General features: G+C 40.8%; 1 protein-coding gene across 1 annotated transcript in view; it reads right to left on the bottom strand.

Annotated features, from left to right (window-relative positions):
* The window catches only part of LOC117518366 (phosphatidylinositol 4,5-bisphosphate 3-kinase catalytic subunit alpha isoform-like), a 51026-nt gene that overhangs the window by 21524 nt on the left and 4946 nt on the right, over nucleotides 1–24556 (bottom strand). The window contains exons 4-11 of the mRNA XM_034179476.1: nucleotides 23007–23175; nucleotides 22721–22847; nucleotides 21976–22185; nucleotides 13736–13830; nucleotides 13453–13608; nucleotides 7070–7315; nucleotides 3568–3653; nucleotides 2331–2436 (exon numbers count right to left, since the gene is read on the bottom strand). Of these exons, the coding sequence (XP_034035367.1) occupies nucleotides 2331–2436; nucleotides 3568–3653; nucleotides 7070–7315; nucleotides 13453–13608; nucleotides 13736–13830; nucleotides 21976–22185; nucleotides 22721–22847; nucleotides 23007–23175 (1195 nt within the window). The remainder of the gene's footprint in view (nucleotides 1–2330; nucleotides 2437–3567; nucleotides 3654–7069; nucleotides 7316–13452; nucleotides 13609–13735; nucleotides 13831–21975; nucleotides 22186–22720; nucleotides 22848–23006; nucleotides 23176–24556) is intronic.

A 24556-nucleotide genomic window follows, 5' to 3' on the forward strand; every position in this document is an offset into this window, starting at 1 on the left:
ATTGAAAACTGAGAAGGAGACAGACAGTCAGAGAGAGCTGTCTTTTCTCTTTAAGTCTATATAAAAAAAAGTGCTTAATTCTTAAAAACATCAAATCTAGGCTTTCATCTTAGATGCACTGTTATGTGTCGGACGCAGCCCGGAGAACCGTCCAGCGTTTGAAGGACCCAGTATAAAATAAGCAGAGCACGGTACAAAGGATAACAGTGCTGTGAATAAAGTGCGCGGTCTGGCGTGGTGGTTTTGCGGTGCGCTCCCAGCAGCGCTAACGGTCCACAGCCAGAACCAATTCGGACCCAAGGACCCCGCCGACACCCCCCAGGTGGCCGCGACAAACCGAGTCTGTGAAAGAAGGAATCATTATGTGAGTCCACACTCAACACACAGAGAGAACGCTCAAAGGTGCACAAACAGCAAACACTTCCTGGCTTAATTACTAATCAGCTTCCCACCCTGCAGGCATGGAACACCCAGTTCACAAAACTCCACTGCAGTGGAAGCTGATTACACGACCAACATACAGCTCAATATAATAAGGTGTAAGGGACACCACATTTACTGACTGTATAAATGTTAGTCACAAAATCTAACGTACCGCAGGAAGTGTGCTGACGAGCGTGAGACCTCACTCCCTCCTCTTTCACAGACCATGCATCAAACCTGGACGTTCTCTGCATCCACTGATGATGAGATGGCTCCCAAGACGACGATCTCACCCGTCTGGTCACAAGGTCGTGTCTGGCAAATACACACTGTGTACTCCAGTCTTAAATGCCACCATGTTCCAATCCATGTAGATGCACCACAGCTGTGAGTCCTGACGAGCCGCAGGTGATCAGCCTCAGGTGATCAGGGTGAGGTCCTGATAAACTCAGCTACACAGCCACTCAGTCCCAAATGCAAGCCACCTGGAAGGAAAAACAAAAGACAGGACAAAAGACAAACAAAAATGCAGCCAGGTCCCCCCAGCCATACAACATGCACCTTCTGGCAAATTGTAGCTCAACTCTGAAGTCTCCTTTTTAAGAAAACCCTCATATAAAATCAACAATAATGATGATAGTAATAATAATATTAAAGCAAACAGCTCTGGTATCAGATCAGAAAAGTGTCAGTATCGGCAGATATCCAAATTCAGGTATCGGGATTGGCTCGGAAGTGAAAAATTGTGGCTCGGTGCATCCCTAATTCTTTTCCTATGAAATGTCATGAAAGAGGTGTCATCTTGTGAAGTTTCAACATGTCATAGACCCACCTCTCCGACCTCAGAAGCGGCTGCAAGATGTCACATAACAACAAGGAAAAAAATATTTTGTTTTTTATTTTAATAATGCATTTTCTCACTGAGCATACCGGCATCTATTGCTTATAAAGTACGGTAGCAGAAAGACAAAGAATGGCTTCGATGAATGCCGGTGTGAATAAAGGGACTGTTGTAACATCAATGAATTAACTACAGAAAACACTTTCTGCTTTTAAAATGTTTTTTTTTTTCTTCTTGTTGGTGGCGGAACAAGTGCAAACATCCTCCAGCTTGGTTCTCAAGTGAAGCCAGTTCTCAATTCCAATCCTTTAATACACGAAAGTGATGCGGGGGCGTTTTCTCCAAAATACGTCACTGCAACATTAGTACTCAAGTCCCTTCAGCTTCTCCCTTGTTTCACTCTGGGTCACCACTGCAGATCCAAGGTGGATCTGGGTGATGATTTAGCACACATTTTATGCCGGATGCACTTCCTGACACAACTCCATATTACACAGAGAATGGGCAGGGGTGACCTTGAAACAGGAACCTTCCATACTGGAATAAAGCGCACTTAACCGCTTGGCTACCACCTGTATCACTGTTTAGTCAATCATGGATGAAAAAAAAAAAATCCCTTAAGGTGCTCATTTCCACTGACGTCTTCAGCCACCACAGCTGATTAGTAATTAAACAGACCCAAAGACGACACCACAGCTCCCATTCAAGCTGGACACATACTCAGACAGGCTGACACAGATGTGAGTGAGATCGTGTGCTAACATCGGCACAGCGTTAGTAGCTGACGTGAATGAAAACTGCCACTCCATTTAGCATCCGAACTAGTCAGACTTCAGTCGGATCATTCCGCATGCTGATGTTGCCATTGATACTAAATCTTCACAACACACACACAAATATGTTGGCTGCTATATTCATGCATAAAAACTGTGATAAAACAACTTTTAACTTGACTGAAAAGGGCCTTTCATTTTTTTTTTGGATGCTGTTTGCAGCAAAGCGCAATCAAAGTGAAAATGTAACCCCAGAAATAAAGGTGCACAGAGGTCGAGTCCACGTTTCTCACCTCTTTTGCTCCTTTTCTACCCTTGACAGAGCAGATTGACAGGCAGAGTCTGGCAGCACGAGGGATGTCTGGGATGTACATGTCATACGTCAGCCACTCATTCCACCTGAAAAAGAATGAAGAGCAAAACAACAGTGGTGTCACATATACAGTCAGGAGCGTATGTATTTGGATAGTGATGTCTTTTTAAATCATTTTGCCTCTGACCATCAAAATAATGGTGTGAAATGAAACAATCAACATGTGCTTGTATTGTTAACTTTCAGCTTTAATTCAAGGGATTTAACAAAAAATTTCAGCTTTATCATTATGGAATTACAACCATTTTTATACATGGTCCTATTTTCACCATCCGGAATTGGTCAAACTAACAATTATAAAAGAATAAATCGTCACTTTTCCAGCCAGTTTTCCTTCAACAAGTCAGGAGATGGCTACAAGAACATTTACGATTCACTCAATATGTCTTGGACTTCTTTTAAATCAATCATCAAGAAAAACAAACTAGTATAGCACAGCTTGGTAAATCTGTCTGGAGTTGCCATCAAGACACAACAAACATGACAACTCTGAAGGAGTTACAGGCTTCTGTGACTGTGAAACTGTGCATACTGTAAATTTAGTCCATTGCATTCAGCTTCATGGTGGTGTGGCACACAGGAGGGTTTTCATCCAAGAAAGACATGAAATCTAAACTGGATTCTCCAGTGTGCTATTTGACAAACTATAGTTGACATGTCAGGTCTTCTTTTGAATAAAATCCATTCTCTGTTCCGCCCCACCGTGGGGCTGTATAATCTGCTAGAGCAAATCACACATGAAATACCAAATGAATTCCAATTCAAGATACGTCACTCCATTGCTTCCTTTTATAACCTCCTGGTAGAAAAGCAAATGTTGTGCAATATTACATCAACTCCTACTCCACTGTGTTTACTCAAGAAGCACATTTAACAAAATGTATTTTCATAAAGTGACATTAAGCAAATTGAATTTCAAGAGGAAGAACTGCTGATGTGTTACAATGACTCCAGCTCGAGAAAAAAAAGGACACCCAGGAGTTGAAGATATGTGGTAATTTAATAGTACTGTTTAGTGTTACTAGCCAGCACTAAACTGTTAACGTAGCCTAACTCTCTACAACTACTTAAATTAGCAGTGCAGATAATCTCGAGTAATATTTTATTCAAGTGAAAGTCAATTAAAGAAGGTGTCTTTATGAAAGCGGGTCAGGTACCTGGGATTTGAGCAGGGTACTCGCTGGGTGTTGACATTGTCACACATCTGTTCACCTCCGTGGTAAATACCAGTCCTCACATAAATCTACAAGGACAAAAACAAAATGCATCAAGCTTAGTAATTATAAAGATCATGCACTATTATATAAAATAATTCAAGACAGCATGCACTACAATTAGGGCTGCAAAGATTAATCAATTATATTAATTTGCAAATATTTTTGTAATCAATGATTTATTGTCCTAATTCTCAGATGTCAGACTTCTTAAATGTGAATATTCTCTCGTTTCATTCCTTCCTCTCTGACAATAAGCTGAGTATCTTTGGGTTATGGACATTCGTGGACGTCAACTTGGGCTTTGAAAAACACTGATCAATATTCATGCATTTATTTCCTCTAGGCTGGACTATTGTAATTCATTATTATCAGGTTGTCCTAAAAGTTCCCTAAAAAGCCTTCAGTTAATTCAAAATGCTGCAGCTAGAGTACTAACGGGGACTAGAAGGAGAGAGCATATCTCACCCATATTGGCCTCTCTTCATTGGCTTCCTGTTAATTCTAGAATAGAATTTAAAATTCTTCTTCTTACTTATAAGGTTTTGAATAATCAGGTCCCATCTTATCTTAGGGACCTCGTAGTACCATATCACCCCAATAGAGCGCTTCGCTCTCAGACTGCAGGCTTACTTGTAGTTCCTAGGGTTTGTAAGAGTAGAATGGGAGGCAGAGCCTTCAGCTTTCAGGCTCCTCTCCTGTGGAACCAGCTCCCAATTCAGATCAGGGAGACAGACACCCTCTCTACTTTTAAGATTAGGCTTAAAACTTTCCGTTTTGCTAAAGTTTATAGTTAGGGCTGGATCAGGTGACCCTGAACCATCCCTTAGTTATGCTGCTATAGACGTAGACTGCTGGGGGGGTTCCCATGATGCACTGTTTCTTTCTCTTTTTGCTCTGTATGCACCACTCTGCATTTAATCATTAGTGATCGATCTCTGCTCCCCTCCACAGCATGTCTTTTTCCTGGTTCTCTCCCTCAGCCCCAACCAGTCCCAGCAGAAGACTGCCCCTCCCTGAGCCTGGTTCTGCTGGAGGTTTCTTCCTGTTAAAAGGGAGTTTTCCCTTCCCACTGTAGCCAAGTGCTTGCTCACAGGGGGTCGTTTGACCGTTGGGGTTTTACATAATTATTGTATGGCCTTGCCTTATAATATAAAGCGCCTTGGGGCAACTGTTTGTTGTGATTTGGCGCTATATAAAAAACTGATTGATTGATTGATTTTTCAACATTTTATGGTCCAACCAACTAATGCAGGGATTAATGGGAAGAAAAAAAAAAAAAGACTGAATTTTGTTTTTCACAGCCAAATCATAAGATGTTCACCATCTACCTTTTCAAAGAAACCCTTTTGCGATCTCGTCCTAGAGTTTAAAGTAAAACAAGGTGGAGACAGCTAAGAAAACAGCAAATTGTTCTTCTGCCGAACAAGATTATATTTCTTTTCTAATGCAGCATCATATTATAGAAAGACTTTCAGCTACACATTATTTAAATACTTCAGGATAAATACATTTTAAGGAGACAGCGTTTCCACAGCTTTTACCTTATCCAATAGCAATTAAAATCTCAGACCTGAGGGAGTCTCCCAAGGGATCAATAAAGTTCTATCTAATCTAATCTGTAGCCAGGACCTGAAATGGTGGTGGTGGCAGAGGGGCTCTTTTTTGGTGGAAGTGGACTTTTGTCACCAGGGGACTGAAAATTTTGGGGTTTTGATGTCCAGGGATGCATTCTGGAGGATTTTTAAAGTTGTACTGCTTAATACAGTATTTGTATTTTCTTTTGTACATTTTCACCTTTTCTTTGTCATTAACCAAAATTGATAACCTACATGTTTGTTCGATAAGATTACTGACCAGGAGATCCGTAATCATTTTCATATTTTTGGCTTCCCTCATCCTAACTAACCTGATTTTAAGACTAGAACTCCAAACAGACCCAGTAATGCTGATCTTAGACATTAAATTACATTTAAAAAAGATATTGCTTCACATCCCACTTTAATTATGCAGAAAAGTTAAATTAACTAAACTTATCCTTATATAGCTCAGTCAAACTTAGTCCAGAACTATAGTAAAACGTTGTTAGTTGTTAAAATTAATTATCATCATCATCATCATCAGTAGTAGTAGTATGATACGACGACATTTAAGGGCCACAGCAAATTTTTTTTTTTTAGACATCGAGGATAAAGTCGTGATATTACGAGAATAAAGTCATAATTTCACAAGAATAAAGTTGTATTTTTATGAGAAAAAACAAGTTTCCTGGTCGACACACATCAGCACAGCTAACATAAACTAACGCTATCATGTGAAAGCAGCCTTAGGTTTTTTTTGGAAACGGCCTTAGAAGTAGTTAACTAACCAGTGCCTCAAACTTGGGTTTATGAACAAGCAAAACCGTTTTATAAATGTTTGGCATGGATGCAGCGCAACAGAGAGGAGTCACAGAGGCTGTTTTGTGTGCTGTCAATGTTTCATTTCCGGAATCAAGCTTTTTTCTCTCTTTCACAATTACGAGTTTTTTCTCGTAATATTATGACTTTATTCTCAAAGTCTACATAAAAATTCAACGTGGCCCTAAAATGCCGTCGTACAGTATGAAAATGCCTTCAAAAATGGACCTTTAATCAAGAAGTATTGTGGAGGGCACGTTCCCCCCCCACATCACCCTCTTTCCATCTGGATGTGCCGCTGGTTTGCAGTCTCTGAGCAGGAACAATCAAGAATTTGTGTATTTATGGGGAAAGCTCAACCAGATTGAGAGGTAAGAAGGCTTTGGAGCATATTTTACGTCAAGTCATCCTCAGAAAGAGATTTAAGGTGTATTTTGTTTTTTAAAGCGTTAGTGTTTGTTGTTAATGGGATGAGGGTCTGCAGCTGTGGTTTTGGTTTAACTGCAGCAAGGACATGCACAGCGCCACTCATAGCAGACTTTGAAAGAAAAGTTTAAAATATGTTTGTAAAACTGCTCTTTCTTCGCTATGTCATCACCATGCTGTGTGAGACACTCAAATACCATTTTCATGTTTTTACATGACTGTTTTTTTTTTTAGTTTTAGTATTTTAAATGCTTTATATTTTCAGATTTTGAAAATCTGTTAAAAAAAACCTGACAAAAATATTTGAAGGCAAGTTTAACGGTTACTGACAGAGTTTATGGTTATGATTTACTGTTAAATCAACTAAAGGATAATCAATGAAGCAGAAAATAATAAACTAAAAAAAAAAAATCATTAAATTAACAGAAAAAAAAAAAAAACAGATTGACTACAAAACTGATTAGTTGCTGCCCTCGCTACAATATGTGCTGACAGATTTGCTTTCCTTTGGTAAAGGTTACATGAAATGTTGATTCCAAAAAAATAAATCTTACAGTTTTAGCCAAACAAAGCATATCTGATGATTTTTTTTTTTTTGTCTACACGTCAGACTTCCCAACCTTGTCTATGTCCCGTATATTGACGTTGACATAGGTGGCACAGAGGATTCGTATTCGTAGCGTTCCATTGATGGTCCACAACGACTTGGCTGCCGCCTCACCATTCATGTACGATGTTGCTGTGGAGATGCGGCGAGAATATGAAGGCATGACAAAGCTGTCTGTAGGCAACTGGGTGTACAGGCTGTCCTTCGTCATTAGCATAAGGTTTGGCATCCTGCCCAGCATGATGCAACTCCGGATATACTAGAGGGAGACACATGGAACAGTAAAAAAAAAAAAAAAAAAAAAAAAAAAAAAAAAAAAGTCAGCACAGAGGCACTGGAGTTACACTGGAGTTACATCATTTGGCAAGTGTTGCCAAATGATGTCAACTGGTGCTTTTCCAGCAGAGAAAACAGTAACACTATAAGCATCTTCTACTCTTATCCACCTCACAGGGGACTTTTTCCACAGTCCACTCGATCACAAAACTCTGCATTTCAAAGAGCTTGGAGATATTTAACATTAAATGGCAAAAAGCAGAAGGTTTGACCACATTACACTCATTCTGACATCCCCTCACTGGCTTCCTGTCTCTCTAAGATCGGACTTTAAAGGTGCTGTTACTGGCCAATGAAATAAAATAAAATTGTTCACGGACTGGCACCTCCCTACCTGGCTGACCTGGTTAACCCCTACGTACCGGCTCAGGCCTTGCGTTCACAGGGTGCATGACTGCTCTGTGTTCCTAGGGTGAATAAAAAGAGTGCGGGTCACAGAGCTTTTTCTTATCGTGCCCCAGCTCTGTGGAACGATCTCCCTGCACAGATACGGCAGTTGGATTCTGTGGAGATTTTTAAATCTAGATTGAAGACACATCTTTCCCTCTTTTATCACTAGTATTTTGTTATTGCATGTTTTCTATTATTCTTTTTACTTTTTATGTTTTTATTCTTTTAATTCATTTTGTTCTACTTTTTCAATTTGTGTTGTGTGAAGCGCCTTGAGGCGACCCCGTCGTGAATTGGCGCTATATAAATTAATAAATTTGAAATTTGATTTAAATGTCAAATACATGAAAAGAGAAAAAAGTAGGTTAACACTGGTTTTACACTATATGACAATTTTAATAATCATCTTTTTTGCAAAAGAGTTTAATCTAATTATTTTCAAATCTGGCCCCTGAAAGTTAAAACCTGGATGAAAAAATTCCTGATTCATAGGTTTTACACCATTTTATGTTTGAAAAGTATGTCACTGTGTGCTGAATCATGCATGCTCATTTAAAGGTCATTAAGGCGCTCCAGAGGTTAAACAAGTGCAGGCAATATCACCCCCCACCACCACCCCATAAAAAGTACACTGTTTTCACCACATTAAAAAGAAAGAAAAAAGATTTCTCATCAGTTTCCCCCCCCAGTAGAGAAGCTTGAATCTTCAACTGGACTGGGTTGCTTGACGCGAGGACGTTTCGCTTCAAATCGCAGAAGCTTCCTCAGCTAAAATTCTTGCTCTGGAAGTCTGACTTCTGTCTGACTCTTGTAGAGATGAATAAAACAGAAGCCAACAAAAGCTGGAGTTTTAAACCTAACCAGACCCCTCCTACTGAGAAGCAGACTGCTATAGGCTAGTGACTAAACAATAGCTCTAATTAGCAACTATTGTGCTCTAGTTTGCACTCTCCTAATGACAGGACAGCTGTCCCTCTAATGATGGGATGGATGCCTTTCTGATGGCTCCCTTGCTGACTCCCTTGCTGGCTGATTAGTTCACCCTAAGGACATGATCCCTAGTTACAAACAGAGCAATGTAGTGTATTCTATCAGATGTCAGGAAAACTGTAATGAACACTATATAGGTGAGACTAAGCAACCTTTACACAAAAGGCTATACCAGCACCGCAGAGAGGGTGCCAGTGGACCTCAGTCTGCAGTTCATCTCCACCTTAAAAGACACTAACCACACGTTTGAGAACAAGGAAGTTAAAATATTAGCCAGAGAGAAGAAATGTTGTTCGAGAGGGGTCAAGGAGGCATTCTCTGTGAAACGCTTGAAACCCAGCGTTAACCAGGGAGGGGGTCTGAGACACGCTTTATCCCCTGTTTACAATGGGGTACTCTGGTCAAAGGAGTTTCAGTCTTTTGTTCATGGTAATGAGTCATTCACATCATCATGAGAGTCAGCAAGGGAGCCATCAGAAAGGCATCCATCCCATCATTAGAGGGACAGCTGTCCTGTCATTAGGAGAGTGCTAACTAGAGCACAATCGTTGCTAATTAGAGCTATTGTTTAGTCACTAGCCTATAGCAGTCTGCTTCTCAGTAGGAGGGGTCTGGTTAGGTTTAAAACTCAAGCTTTTGTTGGCTTCTGTTTTATTCGTCTCTACAAGAGTCAGACAGAAGTCAGACTTCCAGAGCAAGAATTTTAGCTGAGGAAGCTTCTGCGATTTGAAGCGAAATGTCCTCGCGTCAAGCAACCCAGTCCAGTCGAAGATTCAAGCTTCTCTACTATGGAAACCACCTGGACAACTGAGAGCCTACACAGAAACAAGTCCCCCCCCCAAAATCTGCACAATGATGCATAATGTATGCACAGCAAATGATGGTTATTGCCATGGCTAAATAAAAGTTGATTGGGCCACTGACCCATCAATCATATCCTAAGAGTCAACTGTTGACTTACAGTGAAGTCCCAGAAGTGAGTTTGTCAGAAAGTAAAAAACCCCCGTCACACAAAAATCAACATTCACACCATATTCGGGAGGGAGATTCAAACAGACAGACAAATCCTACAGCCCTGGTAAGAATATCGTTCGAATACTTAAAAAGGTACCTTGACACTTGAACAAATTTTATCCATGCACAGGTAAGCATGCGTGGCTTCATGCAAGTGTGCAAAGAAAATTCTGAAATGTTCAAAATCTCTGGCACGCATTAATTATGTGAACTTCACGTGAACAATGCGCAATTAAAAAACAGAGTGTCACGGCGAGTCATTGTGTCAGCGCACCACACCACAGCGCACCTCATCTGAACGATTATAGCGAGATGTTAAATCTATCATAAACATAAGTTTACAGATACTCATAAGAAGGAATGAACATGCAACTGTTTTACCAAGCCATTACAATATAAATATTACAAATAATTACCTTTTAGACTATTCCAAATACATTCTCCACTTCAAAAAGCGCACGAGAGAGAGGGGAAAAAAAAAAAAACCTGTAGCTGTAGATTCCTCTGTGATTCCGGAAGCGATTAGAGGTGTTTCATTTAGCTGGGAACACAGTGGGTGGCATTGGCACAACGAGTTGTGCGGCAGTGCAGGGGTTAAATGCGTGCAAGTGTCAAGGCACCTTTAGAATGTGCACCGAACCCACCTTGAATGGTTATTGCACATTCCGTGTGTCTTCCCGAATGCAGTTTAAATGTAGTTGGAACACAGCAGAAATACTTAGAACGCTGTTAGAAGGCAGTAAGTATATTAAGAATGCACCTTGAATGCCGTGCGAGTGTGGTGCGATTGCCGCTCAAATACCACCCAACGTCCGGTTCACCTCAGGTAGCCGCAGTACTCTGTGTGAATGTTGTGAGGTTCCTGTATAAATACCCATTAATGAGTATTTGGCTGCAAAAGCGAGGTCATACAAATAGATGTACCTTTTTCTTTCAACATTATAAATATTCGATCAACAGCTGTGATGGCAATCCTTACGGAATTATTCAATTCAATTCAATTTTATTTATATAGCGCCAAATCACAACAAACAGTTGCCCCAAGGCGCTTTATATTGTAAGGCAAGCCATACAATAATTACGTAAAAACCCCAAAGGTCAAAACGACCCCTGTGAGCAAGCACTTGGCGACAGTGGGAAGGAAAAATTCCCTTTTAACAGGAAGAAACCTCCAGCAGAACCAGGCACAGGGAGGGGCAGTCTTCTGCTGGGACTGGTTGGGGCTGAGGGAGAGAACCAGGAAAAAGACATGCTGTGAAGGGGAGGAGAGATCAATCACTAATGATTAAATGCAGAGTGGTGCATACAGAGCAAAAAGAGAAAGAAACACTCAGTGCATTATGGGAACCCCCCAGCAGTCTAAGTCTATAGCAGCATAACTAAGGGATGGTTCAGGGTCACCTGATCCAGCCCTAACTATAAGCTTTGGCAAAAAGGAAAGTTTTAAGCCTAATCTTAAAAGTAGAGAGGGTGTCTGTCTCCCTGATCTGAATTGGGAGCTGGTTCCACAGGAGAGGAGCCTGAAAGCTGAAGGCTCTGCCTCCCATTCTACTCTTACAAACCCTAGGAACTACAAGTAAGCCTGCAGTCTGAGAGCGAAGTGGTCTATTGGGGTGATATGGTACTATGAGGTCCCTAAGATAAGAAGGGACCTGATTATTCAAAACCTTATAAGTAAGAAGAAGAATTTTAAATTATATTCTAGAATTAACAGGAAGCCAATGAAGAGAGGCCAATATGGGTGAGATATGCTCTCTCCTTCTAGTCCCCGTCAGTACTCTAGCTGCAGCATTTTGAATTAACTGAAGGCTTTTCAGGGAACTTTTAGGACAACCTGATAATAATGAATTAAAATAGTCCAGCCTAGAGGAAATAAATGCATGAATTAGTTTTTCAGCATCACTCTGAGACAAGACCTTTCTAATTTTAGAGATATTGCGTAAATGCAAAAAAGCAGTCATACATATTTGTTTAATATGCGCTTTGAATGACATATCCTGATCAAAAATGACTCCAAGATTTCTCACAGTATTACTAGAGGTCAAGGTAATGCCATCCAGAGTAAGGATCTGGTTAGACACCATGTTTCTAAGATTTGTGGGGCCAAGTACAATAACTTCAGTTTTATCTGAGTTTAAAAGCAGGAAATTAGAGGTCATCCATGTCCTTATGTCTGTAAGACAATCCTGCAGTTTAGCTAATTGGTGTGTATCCTCTGGCTTCATGGATAGATAAAGCTGGGTATCATCTGCGTAACAATGAAAATTTAAGCAATGCCGTCTAATAATACTGCCTAAGGGAAGCATGTATAAAGTGAATAAAATTGGTCCTAGCACAGAACCTTGTGGAACTCCATAATTAACCTTAATCTGTGAAGAAGATTCCCCATTTACATGAACAAATTGTAATCTATTAGATAAATATGATTCAAACCACCGCAGCGCAGTGCCTTTAATACCTATGGCATGCTCTAATCTCTGTAATAAAATTTTATGGTCAACAGTATCAAAAGCAGCACTGAGGTCTAACAGAACAAGCACAGAGATGAGTCCACTGTCTAAGGCCATAAGAAGATAATTTGTAACCTTCACTAATGCTGTTTCTGTACTATGATGAATTCTAAAACCTGACTGAAACTCTTCAAATAGACCATTCCTCTGCAGATGATCAGTTAGCTGTTTTACAACTACCCTTTCAAGAATTTCTGAGAGAAAAGGAAGGTTGGAGATTGGCCTATAATTAGCTAAGATAGCTGGGTCAAGTGATGGCTTTTTAAGTAATGGTTTAATTACTGCCACCTTAAAAGCCTGTGGTACATAGCCAACTAATAAAGATAGATTGATCATATTTGGCTTTTTAAGTAATGGTTAAATTATGGACATATAATACTCCTATCTCACATATATGGATTTGAAAACACAATATATTCCTCAACATACATATTGTGTCACCTGCTGATATAAGGGCAGTAATTTGTGGCATTTGTGAAGATGTCATGATGTGATGAAAATCATTAGTCTGTAGCTATTAGTAATTGTACTACAGTGCGCTGTGGCAAAGGACCATTCTAGCTGGATTTGGCGTGGCTAACCTCTTCGTTGTCACCCTCGAACGCGATCAGAATGTTTAGAATGCTGCTGGGATGATGTAGGAATATTTGGAATGCAGTCAGAATACACTTCAAATGGCATTCGGTATTTCTGCACCTCAGATGTTTTGAGCATGACAAAAAGGCACCTTGACACTTGCACGCATTTAACCCCTGCACTGCCACTCAATTCGTCGTGCCAATGCAACCCGCTGTGTTCCGCTGGACTCACAAGTGTCAAGGTACCTAAACATTCAGGCAGGACACAGGAATGGCTCCAACAGTTTGGAATGCACCTCGACTGTTCCGGAATGTATGTGGAATTTTCATTCCAACGGCATTCTGGCTCATTCTGCCGCTAATGTGACTGTGGCTAAAGAAAGTTACTTTTTACTCCAGAGGCTAGTTTGGGGCGTGTTAGATTTTTATAGTGAGACTGCTTTATAAGGACAAAGTGATTCCTGTGTTTTATAAAATATTAGTGAAATTCCAAATACACTGCCTAGTATTTGCTATGTGTGATTTACAGATTGATTCTCTGCTTTAAGGACCCAAGAATGCATTTGCTTGTCTCGTACCTTATACTGGCTGATGGGGTCCTTATCCAGCAGGTACTCTTCACAGCCACAAACCTTGAGGATGTATTTTCCCTGGTATTCCTGAACACACATCTTTAGCTGCTCTGGGGACAACAGCATGCTGCGTGTCTTCTTACGAATGGCCTCTGCAATCACCTTTACCACAAAACATGACAACTTAGGCTCTTGCAGATAATTCATTTTTCTAAAAAAGTGAGAATTAAAAGAATGGGAAAAGTTTTTATTCAATTTTCAGTCTTTTCCCATGGTATGTTGTTCTCACCTGTTCAGGCACGCAGTCATGATTGATCTTCAGTGTGTATTTTTGCTTGTCATTGTTAGGCGATACAATCACCCAAATCACAACAATAATTTGACCTAAAAAAAAGGCAGAGAAGATTCTAACTAAATTTTAATCAACATAAAACTCTCATTACAATGTTTAGTCCTGCTTTTCTTTTCCAAGTGCTGTGTTTTTTTGTTTGTTTTTTTAAGCAGTTTTACACACTTCTGGAACGTTTCGCTATCCGATTACTTTACCAACTGTGACTTTTTTAAAACACTTTTGCAAAGTGGAAACAATCTGTCTGTGGTGATATCTTCAATATGCAAAGAGCAATTCTGATCAGTCTTGGTGAATAAACTGAGTGGACTGTGCTCTTACAACACAGGTCGTGTCAAGGTCAAATTAGACATCATCTACAGTGGTTCCCAAAGTGGGCCGTGCGCCCCCTTGGGGAGGCGCGGCACCATTGCGGGGGGGGGGGGAGCGGCGGCGACAAGGCTAAATACAAACAATATACTTTGTGTTGGACAGCTAACAAACCATGGCAAACGTCAGCGGACCTCCAGGGAAACATAAGGGCAACAATGACACCGCAACAGACAATATCTCGCCCTCGGCTTCACCCGTACAACGGTGGGTGATGAAGCGAGACCACAGTGTGTGCTGTGCCTCAAAGTGCTAGCTTCGGACAGCATGAAGCCAAACAAGCTTAGAGACCTTACATCCTGCACACACACACACACAAGCCTGTGGAGTTCTTCAGGAAGAAACTTCTCAGCTGTCGTGCACAACAGAATACGTTTACAAACACAGCGGTTTCTACATCAAATGCGCAACTTGCCTCTTATAAAGTAGTCTACAGAGTTGTAAAATATAAAAAAAAACACACACCATCGCTGAGGAATTAATATTGCCTGCAGCTATTGATATGGTTTCCACAATGACTGATGAAACAACTGCCGATAAACTAAAGACTATACCTCTATCAAACAATACCACTGCAAGGCACATCTATGACGTCAAAAGATATGGAGGAGCAGCTCAACGACAAGTTACGAGACAACTGTTTTGCTCTGCAGGTGGACAAAGCCATGGATAGCAACAAGGACTGTTCATTAATAACATATGTCAGATTCATCCATAGTGAGGATTTGCTTTTCTGTAAACCTGTAAAATACAGGGCCAATGAGTTGTTTAATATCACTGACACTTACTTGAAAGATGATTTAAAATGGGAGGACTGTGTGGGAATCTGCACAGACGGCGCTCAAGCAATGGCTGGGAGATGGGGAGGGCTGCAGGCGCTCATCAAGTGCGTCTCCCCGGATGTGCAGTGGACACACTGCATGATACACCGAGAGGCGCTCACTTCCAAACAGCTGAGTCCTGAGCTGAATGATGTTATGACCGATGTTACTGCCACGGTAAACTTCATCAAAACACAACTTGCCAAAGCCCGGATTTTCTCTGCATTGTGTGAGGACATGGGGTCCGACCACGCAGCTGTACTGTTCCACAGCGAGTCCCGGTGGCAGGTTTTGTCCAGGGTGTTTGAATTGCGGGATGAGATCAAAATCTTCCTGGAGGAGGAGGGTAGTGAGCTTGCCCACAAGTTTAAAGATAACTTCCTCATGAAGCCTGCATACCTGAGTGACATGTTTCAAAAACTTAATGAACTTAATCTGCAGATGCAGGGCACTAAGACACACCTCCCATAGCTGGCAGATAAAATCACATTCACAAGAAAATTAGGGATGTGGGAGCAGCGAGTTACGGGGGGAATATAGACATTTGAAAGCTTGAAGTCATTCACTGATTTGAACAAGCTGCAGAACACAGTGATCCCATGCATGAAAAATCACATCTCTGCCCTTAGAACACATTTCCAAAAGTATTTTCCAGTGCAAGGTTCATCAAAATATGACTGGATCAGAGACCCCTTCAGTGCAACTCCACCTGATGACTTTAGCACAGCAGAGGAAGAGCAGTTCATTGATGTCACCTCAGATTCAAGGACGCGACTGGAGTTCAAGTCCAAGATATTGTCTGCATTTTGGGTTGGGGTAGAGAAGGAGTACCCACTGCTGGACAGGAGAGCCTTGACTACACTCCTCCCTTTTGCCACAACCTACCTGTGTGAGATAGGTTTTTCTGCTGTTGCCTCCATCAAGACAAAGTATAGATCAAAACTTGACATTGAAAATGAACTGAGGGTAGCTGTCTCACAGCTGCACCCAAGACTGGGGAAGATCTGTGACACAAAACAAGCCTTATTGCAGGGCTGGAAGAAAACATATTCAAGATATTCAATGTTTTATTCACAGGGAATTCTTCATCCTCAGACATTCAGAATTTAAAAAAACAGTTAAAAGCTGTGGTCGTTATTATTTCTACAAAAGTTCAAAGTTTCATCGAGGTTTATTCTATAAACAATAGCAGTTTGTGACCGAGTGTGTTTGTCATACATTTACATGTTGATGCATACGGTCAGGGGTAGGGGGAGCCTGTAACAATTTTGATTGGCCAAAGGGGGGCCTGGCAGAAAAAGTTTGGGAACCACTGATCTAGTAACATTCAGTAGTGTTCAGAAAAATAGTAGTGCTATGTGACTAAAAAGATTAATCCAGGTTTTGAGTGTATTTCTTATTGTTACATGGGAAATAAGGTACCAGTAGATTCTCACAAATCCTACAGGACCAAGCATTCATGATATGCACACTCTTAAGGCTATGAAATTGGGCTATTAGTAAAAAAAAAAGTAGAAAAGGGGGTGTTCACAGTAATAGTAGCATCTGCTGTTGATGCTACAAACTCAAAACTATTATGTTCAAACTGCTTTTTTAGCAATCCTGTGAATCACTAAACTAGTATTTAGTTGTATAACCACAGTTTTTTAATTTCTTCACATCTGCGAGGCATTAATTTTGTTGGTTTGGAACCAAGATTTTGCTCATTTACTAGTGTGCTTGGGGTCACTGTCTTGTTGAAACACCCATTTCAAGGGCATGTCCTCTTCAGCAAAAGGCAACATGACCTCTTCAAGTATTTTGACATATTCAAACTGATCCATGATACCTGGTATGTGATATATAGGCCCAACACCATAGTAGGAGAAACATGCCCATATCATGATGCTTGCACCACCATGCTTCACTGTCTTCACTGTGAACTGTGGCTTGAATTCAGAGTTTGGGGGTCGTCTCACAAACTGTCTGCGGCCCTTGGACCCATAAAGAACAATTTTACTCTCATCAGTCCACAAAATATTTCCTCCATTTCTCTTTAGGCCAGTTGATGTGTTCTTTGGCAAATTGTAACCTCTTCTGCACGTCTTTTATTTAACAGAGGGACTTTGCGGGGGATTCTTGCAAATAAATTAGCTTCACACAGGCATCTTCTAACTGTCACAGCACTTACAGGTAACTCCAGACTGTCTTTGATCATCCTGGAGCTGATCAATGGGTGAGCCTTTGCCATTCTGGTTATTCTTCTATCCATTTTGATGGTTGTTTTCTGTTTTCTTCCACACGTCTCTGGTTTTTTTGTCCATTTTAAAGCATTGGAGATCATTGCAGATGAACAGCCTATAATTTTTTGCACCTAGGTATACGTTTTCCCCTCTCCAATCAACTTTTTAATCAAACTATGCTGTTCTTCTGAACAATGTCTTGAACATCCCATTTTCCTCAGGCTTTCAAAGAGAAAAGCATGTTCAACAGGTGCTGGCTTCATCCTTAAATAGGGGACACCTGATTCACACCTGTTTGTTCCACAAAATTGATCAATCAATTTTTTTTTTTATATAGCGCCAAATCACAACAAACAGTTGCCCCAAGGCGCCTTATATTGTAAGGCAAGGCCATACAATAATTATGTAAAACCCCAACGGTCAAAACGACCCCCTGTGAGCAAGCACTTGGCTACAGTGGGAAGGAAAAACTCCCTTTTAACAGGAAGAAACCTCCAGCAGAACCAGGCTCAGGGAGGGGCAGTCTAATGCTGGGACTGGTTGGGGCTGAGGGAGAGAACCAGGAAAAAGACATGCTGTGGAGGGGAGCAGAGATCGATCACTAATGATTAAATGCAGTGTGGTGCATACAGAGCAAAAAGAGAAAGAAACAGTGCATCATGGGAACCCCCCAGCAGTCTACGTCTATAGCAGCATAACTAAGGGATGGTTCAGGGTCACCTGATCCAGCCCTAACTATAAGCTTTAGCAAAAAAGGAAAGTTTTAAGCCTAATCTTAAAAGTAGAGAGGGTGTCTGTCTCCCTGATCTGAATTGGGAGCTGGTTCCACAGGAGAGGAGCCTGAAAGCTGAAGGCTCTGCCTCCCATTCTACTCTTACAAACCCTAGGAACTACAAGTAAGCCTGCAGTCTGAGAGTGAAGCACTCTATTGGGGTGATATGGTACTACGAGGTCCCTAAGATAAGATGGGACCTGATTATTCAAAACCTTATAAGTAAGAAGAAGAATTTTAAATTCTATTCTAGAATTAACAGGAAGCCAATGAAGAGAGGCCAATATGGGTGAAATATGCTCTCTCCTTCTAGTCCCCGTTAGTACTCTACCTGCAGCATTTTGAATTAACTGAAGGCTTTTTAGGGAACTTTTAGGACAACCTGATAATAATGAATTACAATAGTCCAGCCTAGAGGAAATAAATGCATGAATTAGTTTTTCAGCATCACTCTGAGACAAGACCTTTCTAATTTTAGAGATATTGCGTAAATGCAAAAAAGCAGTCCTACATATTTGTTTAATATGCGCTTTGAATGACATATCCTGATCAAAAATGACTCCAAGATTTCTCACAGTATTACTAGAGCTCAGGGTAATGCCATCCAGAGTAAGGATCTGGTTAGACACCATGTTTCTAAGATTTGTGGGGCCAAGTACAATAACTTCAGTTTTATCTGAGTTTAAAAGCAGGAAATTAGAGGTCATCCATGTCTTTATGTCTGTAAGACAATCCTGCAGTTTAGCTAATTGGTGTGTGTCCTCTGGCTTCATGGATAGATAAAGCTGGGTATCATCTGCGTAACAATGAAAATTTAAGCAATACCGTCTAATAATACTGCCTAAGGGAAGCATGTATAAAGTGAATAAAATTGGTCCTAGCACAGAACCATGTGGAACTCCATAATTAACTTTCGTCTGTGAAGAAGATTCCCCATTTACATGAACAAATTGTAATCTATTAGACAAATATGATTCAAACCACCGCAGCGCAGTGCCTTTAATACCTATGGCATGCTCTAATCTCTGTAATAAAATTTTATGGTCAACAGTATCAAAAGCAGCACTGAGGTCTAACAGAACAAGCACAGAGATGAGTCCACTGTCCGAGGCCATAAGAAGATCATTTGTAACCTTCACTAATGCTGTTTCTGTACTATGATGAATTCTAAAACCTGACTGAAACTCTTCAAATAGACCATTCCTCTGCAGATGATCAGTTAGCTGTTTTACAACTACCCTTTCAAGAATTTTTGAGAGAAAAGGAAGGTTGGAGATTGGCCTATAATTAGCTAAGATAGCTGGGTCAAGTGATGGCTTTTTAAGTAATGGTTTAATTACTGCCACCTTAAAAGCCTGTGGTACATAGCCAACTAACACGGGTTATCTGCTTTAAGCTACGAGTTTGTGAGTTATACCACGGAGTCAGGCACTTCTGATTTAAAGCTCTCTTTTTCAGAGGAGCTACAGCATCCAAAGTTGTCTTCAATGAGGATGTAAAACTATTGACGAGATACTCTATCTCACTTACAGAGTTTAGGTAGCTACTCTGCACTGTGTTGGTATATGGCATTAGAGAACATAAAGAAGGAATCATATCCTTAAACCTAGTTACAGTGCTTTCTGAAAGACTTCTAGTGTAATGAAACTTATTCCCCACTGCTGGGTAGTCCATCAGGGTAAATGTAAATGTTATTAAGAAATGATCAGACAGAAGGGAGTTTTCAGGGAATACTGTTAGATCTTGTTCTGACTTATGGTATGGAAATAGAAGACTTAAGATATGATTAAAGTGGTGGGTGGACTCATTTACATTTTGAGCAAAGCCAATAGAGTCTAATAATAGATTAAATGCAGTGTTGAGGCTGTCATTCTCAGCATCTGTGTGGATGTTAAAATCGCCCACTATAATTATCTTATCTGAGCTAAGCACTAAGTCAGACAAAAAGTCTGAAAATTCACAGAGAAACTCACAGTAACGACCAGGTGGACGATAGATAATAACAAATAAGACTACAACTCTGCTTCCTGGTCCCAACCCTGGATAGTCACGGTTTGGAGGATTTAAGAAAATTGGCCAGATTTCTAGAAATGAGAGCTGCTCCATCCAAAGTGGGATGGATGCCGTCTCTCCTAACAAGACCAGGTTTTCCCCAGAAGCTTTGCCAATTATCTATGAAGCCCATCTCATTTTTTGGACACCACTCAGACAGCCAGCAATTCAAGGAGAACATGCGGCTAAACATGTCACTCCCGGTCCGATTGGGGAGGGGCCCAGAGAAAACTGCAGAGTCCGACATTGTTTTTGCAAAGTTACACACCGATTCAATGTTAATTTTAGTGACCTCCGATTGGCGTAACCGGGTGTCATTACTGCCGACGTGAATTACAATCTTACCAAATTTACGCTTAGGCTTAGCCAGCAGTTTCAAATTTCCTTCAATGTTGCCTGCTCTGGCCCCCGGAAGACAATTGACTATGGTTGCTGGTGTCGCTAACTTCACATTTCTCAAAACAGAGTCGCCAATAACCAGAGTTTGATCCTCGGCGGGTGTGTCGTCGAGTGGGGAAAAACAGTTAGAAATGTGAACGGGTTGGCGGTGTACACGGGGCTTCTGTTTAGAACTATGCCTCCTCCTCAGTCACCCAGTCGGCCTGCTTTCCCGGCTGCTCGGGATCTGCCAGAGGGGAACTAACGGCGGCTAAGCTACCTTGGTCCGCACCGACTACAGGGGCCTGGCTAGCTGTAGAATTTTCCACGGTGCGGAGCCGAGTCTCCAATTCGCCCAGCCTGGCCTCCAAAGCTACGAATAAGCTACACTTATTACAAGTACCGTTACTGCTAAAGGAGGCCGAGGAATAACTAAACATTTCACACCCAGAGCAGAAAAGTGCGGGAGAGACAGGAGAAGCCGCCATGCTAAATCGGCTAAGAGCTAGTAGCTGCGCTAAGCTAGCGGATTCCTAAAAACACGCAAAGTGAATAATGTGTAAATAATTTAGAGGTGATTCAGCAGAAGGAGTGCTTTAGTTAAGGCACGTGAAGATTACACTGGGAAACAAATCGTAATCTAGATAACTAGATCAATCTAACTGCGCAGATTAAACAGCTAACAGATACAGAAAAACACCGCTGTGCTCCGGAACAGGAAGTGATACAATACCGCAAAGTGATGAACTCACTGACTGAATGCCACACTACTATTATTGTGAACACCTCCTTTTCTACTTTTTTTTTACTAACAGCCCAATTTCATAGCCTTAAGAGTGTGCATATCATGAATGCTTAGTCTTGTTGGATTTGTGAGAATCTACTGAATCTACTGGTACCTTGTTTCCCATGTAACAATAAGAAATATACTCAAAACCTGGATTAATCTTTTTAGTCACATAGCACTACTATTATTCTGAACACTACTGTACATGGCAATATCTGCAAACTACAAAGAGCAATTTTAATCAATCAGAGGATAAACTCAATGGACTGTCCTCTCATAAATGACAGAGTGAGGAACCTTGGGGTAATTTTTGATCCTACGTTGTCCTTTGACCTCCACATTAGAAATATTACAAGGACTGCTTTCTTCCACCTGCGAAATATAGTGAAGATTCATCTCATCCTGTATATGGCTGATGCTGAGACCCTGATTCATGCGTTTGTTTCTTCTAGACCGCACTACTGCAATGTTCTATTTTCTGTTTTAACGCAGTCCAGCATTAGGACTCTCCAATTGGTTCAAAATGCTGCAGCCAGACTTTTGACATCATCCAGAAAGACTGACCACATTACTCCCATTTTGGCATCTCTTCACTGGCTTCCTGTCCCTGTGAGATCAGATTTTAAGGTTCTGCTACTGGTCTATAAAATTATTCATGGACTAGCACCTTCCTACTTAGCTGACCTGCTTAAACAACAAGTAACAAAAGCTGAACTTCTATTTTGACACTCGACATTTGAAAAATGAGCTGCAGCACTTAATGAGATGTAATCACTTACCTTTGTCAAGTTTGCTGTAGATGTGTTTTGGGAGTTCCTGTGTGGATTCCACATTGGGTGGGTAAACATACAGTGCTCTGCTATGAGGCCCGCTGGCATCTCTCAGCTCCACAGAGTCTTTGCAAACATTCAGGATGTTTCGCCTGAAGTCTTGAACCTCAGGGTCCTTCACCAGATCAAACTCACACACTGGCATACCAATTGCAAAGCCTGACACAGTACAAGACAAAGTCAACAGGTTTTTGACTGGTCAATGATTTTCCCCCCACTCACACCATTCCCTAAAAGAGTGGTTCCCAATCCTGGTACACAGGACCCGGAGTACTGTACATTTTCCATTTCTCCATGCGGATAATGAGCTATATTCCTGCTGTTCCAAATTTAAGTATCGAGAGTTCTGAAAAACCTTTAACATCTGACATTGAGACTGGGTGATATTTCTCCAAATAAAGATTACAATTATTTCTAACTTTTACTTTGATTATGCATTTTATACACTTTTGCTTTGTTTTAACACTGTCCTTATCACTGGCAGATCTCTGGATGCGCAGGCACCCCATTTTATCTTTTAAAACACATTTAAAATCAGTAACTCAAAGGGATCTTACCGAATCAGGTCAAAACTAAGGGAGAGCAAGCCAAACGTGGCCCACAGGCCCAGAAATTTACCTCAAAAAAATGGAGAAACAAGCAAATACAACTGCAACACAACCAGCACCAAAAAAATAAGGGATGAAGCCCTCACCAATCTCCCTGTTAAGGATCTTTTCCTCTCTGTTGCCAACCGGCTCAATGACTTTGAGAAAGGGCTGGAAAAGTCGGAGATCACACAGCCTGCGGGTCTCATCGTAGAATTCTTCTCGTTCTGCTTCCTGTAAAAGGAAGGGGGGGGGGGGGTATAAAAGAACACCTTTTACACTGTACCACTTTGTTTTTATGAACGCTGATGGGGTGGGGATTCTTTTTAACATTCTATCACACTCCAAATAATCGACATGTTCAGATTAATAATTAATATAGAATCCCTTTACCTGTGTCACACTGACAAAAATGTAGGAAGTCTCCTCTTGGAGCAGGTGATGGAGAGGGTATTTCCGGGCCTCTTTGAAGAGGTCGTGTTTGATGGTGATTAATGTAGCCTCACGGAGACACTCCAGGGTCAGGATCATCCCATTGGGCAGCAGACAGTCCACCAGGATCCTGCAGACACAGACTATCAGTATGCAATGGCATGTCCAACTTGCTTTTACTTTATTTATTTGAACATAATATGCCTCTTTGTAGCATTTTCTATTTAAACTAGTTACCTCCGCCAACAAAGTTGGAGAAGACTTTGTTTATGTCCCTATTTGTTTGTTTGTTTGTGAACAGCCTGTAACCCACGATTTCTCATATATCATTATGAAATTTTTACTTAGTTTATCTCAATCAAAAGTACCTCAATCACTCATTTTTTTGTTATGGGTTAACCTATGCCACCAAATTGGATGGAGGTTCCAATTTTATGCCAGTTTGTTGAACAAGCTTGGGACTCCAGCCCCCCAAGCTGGCAACTCCTGTTGCAGCGGCTACCACACACTCACATCGCCTCAATTCGGAAATGGACTGTTTCAAGTTTAGTGCACATAAACAATGTCAAATGTATATGTGTTGTCTTAATTCTGATGTGTGCCATTATTACAGTAAACAAGTAATAACTGTGGATTAATTGCTGTCTGTGGAAATTTGAGTGTGGACGTAATCTTGTTGTTGCACTTGTAATGACAATGACAAAGCTCATCCATCCATCCATCTTCCAGTTATCAGTTGTAAACCAAGTGCCAAAAAACAATGACAAATTGTGCATAGCATAGATAACCAATGTTCTGTGAAAATGATCTCAAAAACAATTGAGATATCGAAAAAGTAAAAAATAAAAAAAACCTGACAACACCACAAAAAACTTTGATTCAAGTGCATAAACTAAATACATAATCCTGACATTTGATCACATCTAATTTAGCTTATGAAAAGCCACTTCTAACAGGAATTTGACTTGGAAATTTTTCTCCAAGGTAAAAATTTGTGGAATTGGAAACTTGGCGGAGGTTTGTGCTCTATGAGCGTGGTGCTCTAGTTGGTTTTGCAATCAATATGACATTGTAATGAAATACACTAACAATTAAAACATATGGCTGAGCAATTAACACTAAGAAAATGTGCACTTTTTAAAATCAAAATACTCGTATAGGCAATTAGGTGCTCTTCCAGGCCTAGAGGACAGCCTGGCCACATGGAAATGTCAGCAGCTCAGGTGATGTAATAAAACATAAAAACTTGTGCACATCTACTATACATATAATCTCCATCTCAATCTGTCTTCTTCATTTTGGTTGTTGCGCTTTGCTCAGAGTTGCCACAGTGACTCTGGCTTGGATCTGGACATTGTTTTGGCACAGGTTTTACACTGGATACCAAACACCAGATGGACACGGAGAGCAGGCATGGTGGTCTTTGAAGCCCAGCTCTTCTCGCTGCGAGGCTGCCCCTAATCGCCAACTGCATACATAATTTTAAAAAGTGCACACTGTACATTTATGCT

Source organism: Thalassophryne amazonica, chromosome 10, assembly GCF_902500255.1.
Source record: "Thalassophryne amazonica chromosome 10, fThaAma1.1, whole genome shotgun sequence".
NCBI lineage: Eukaryota > Metazoa > Chordata > Actinopteri > Batrachoidiformes > Batrachoididae > Thalassophryne > Thalassophryne amazonica.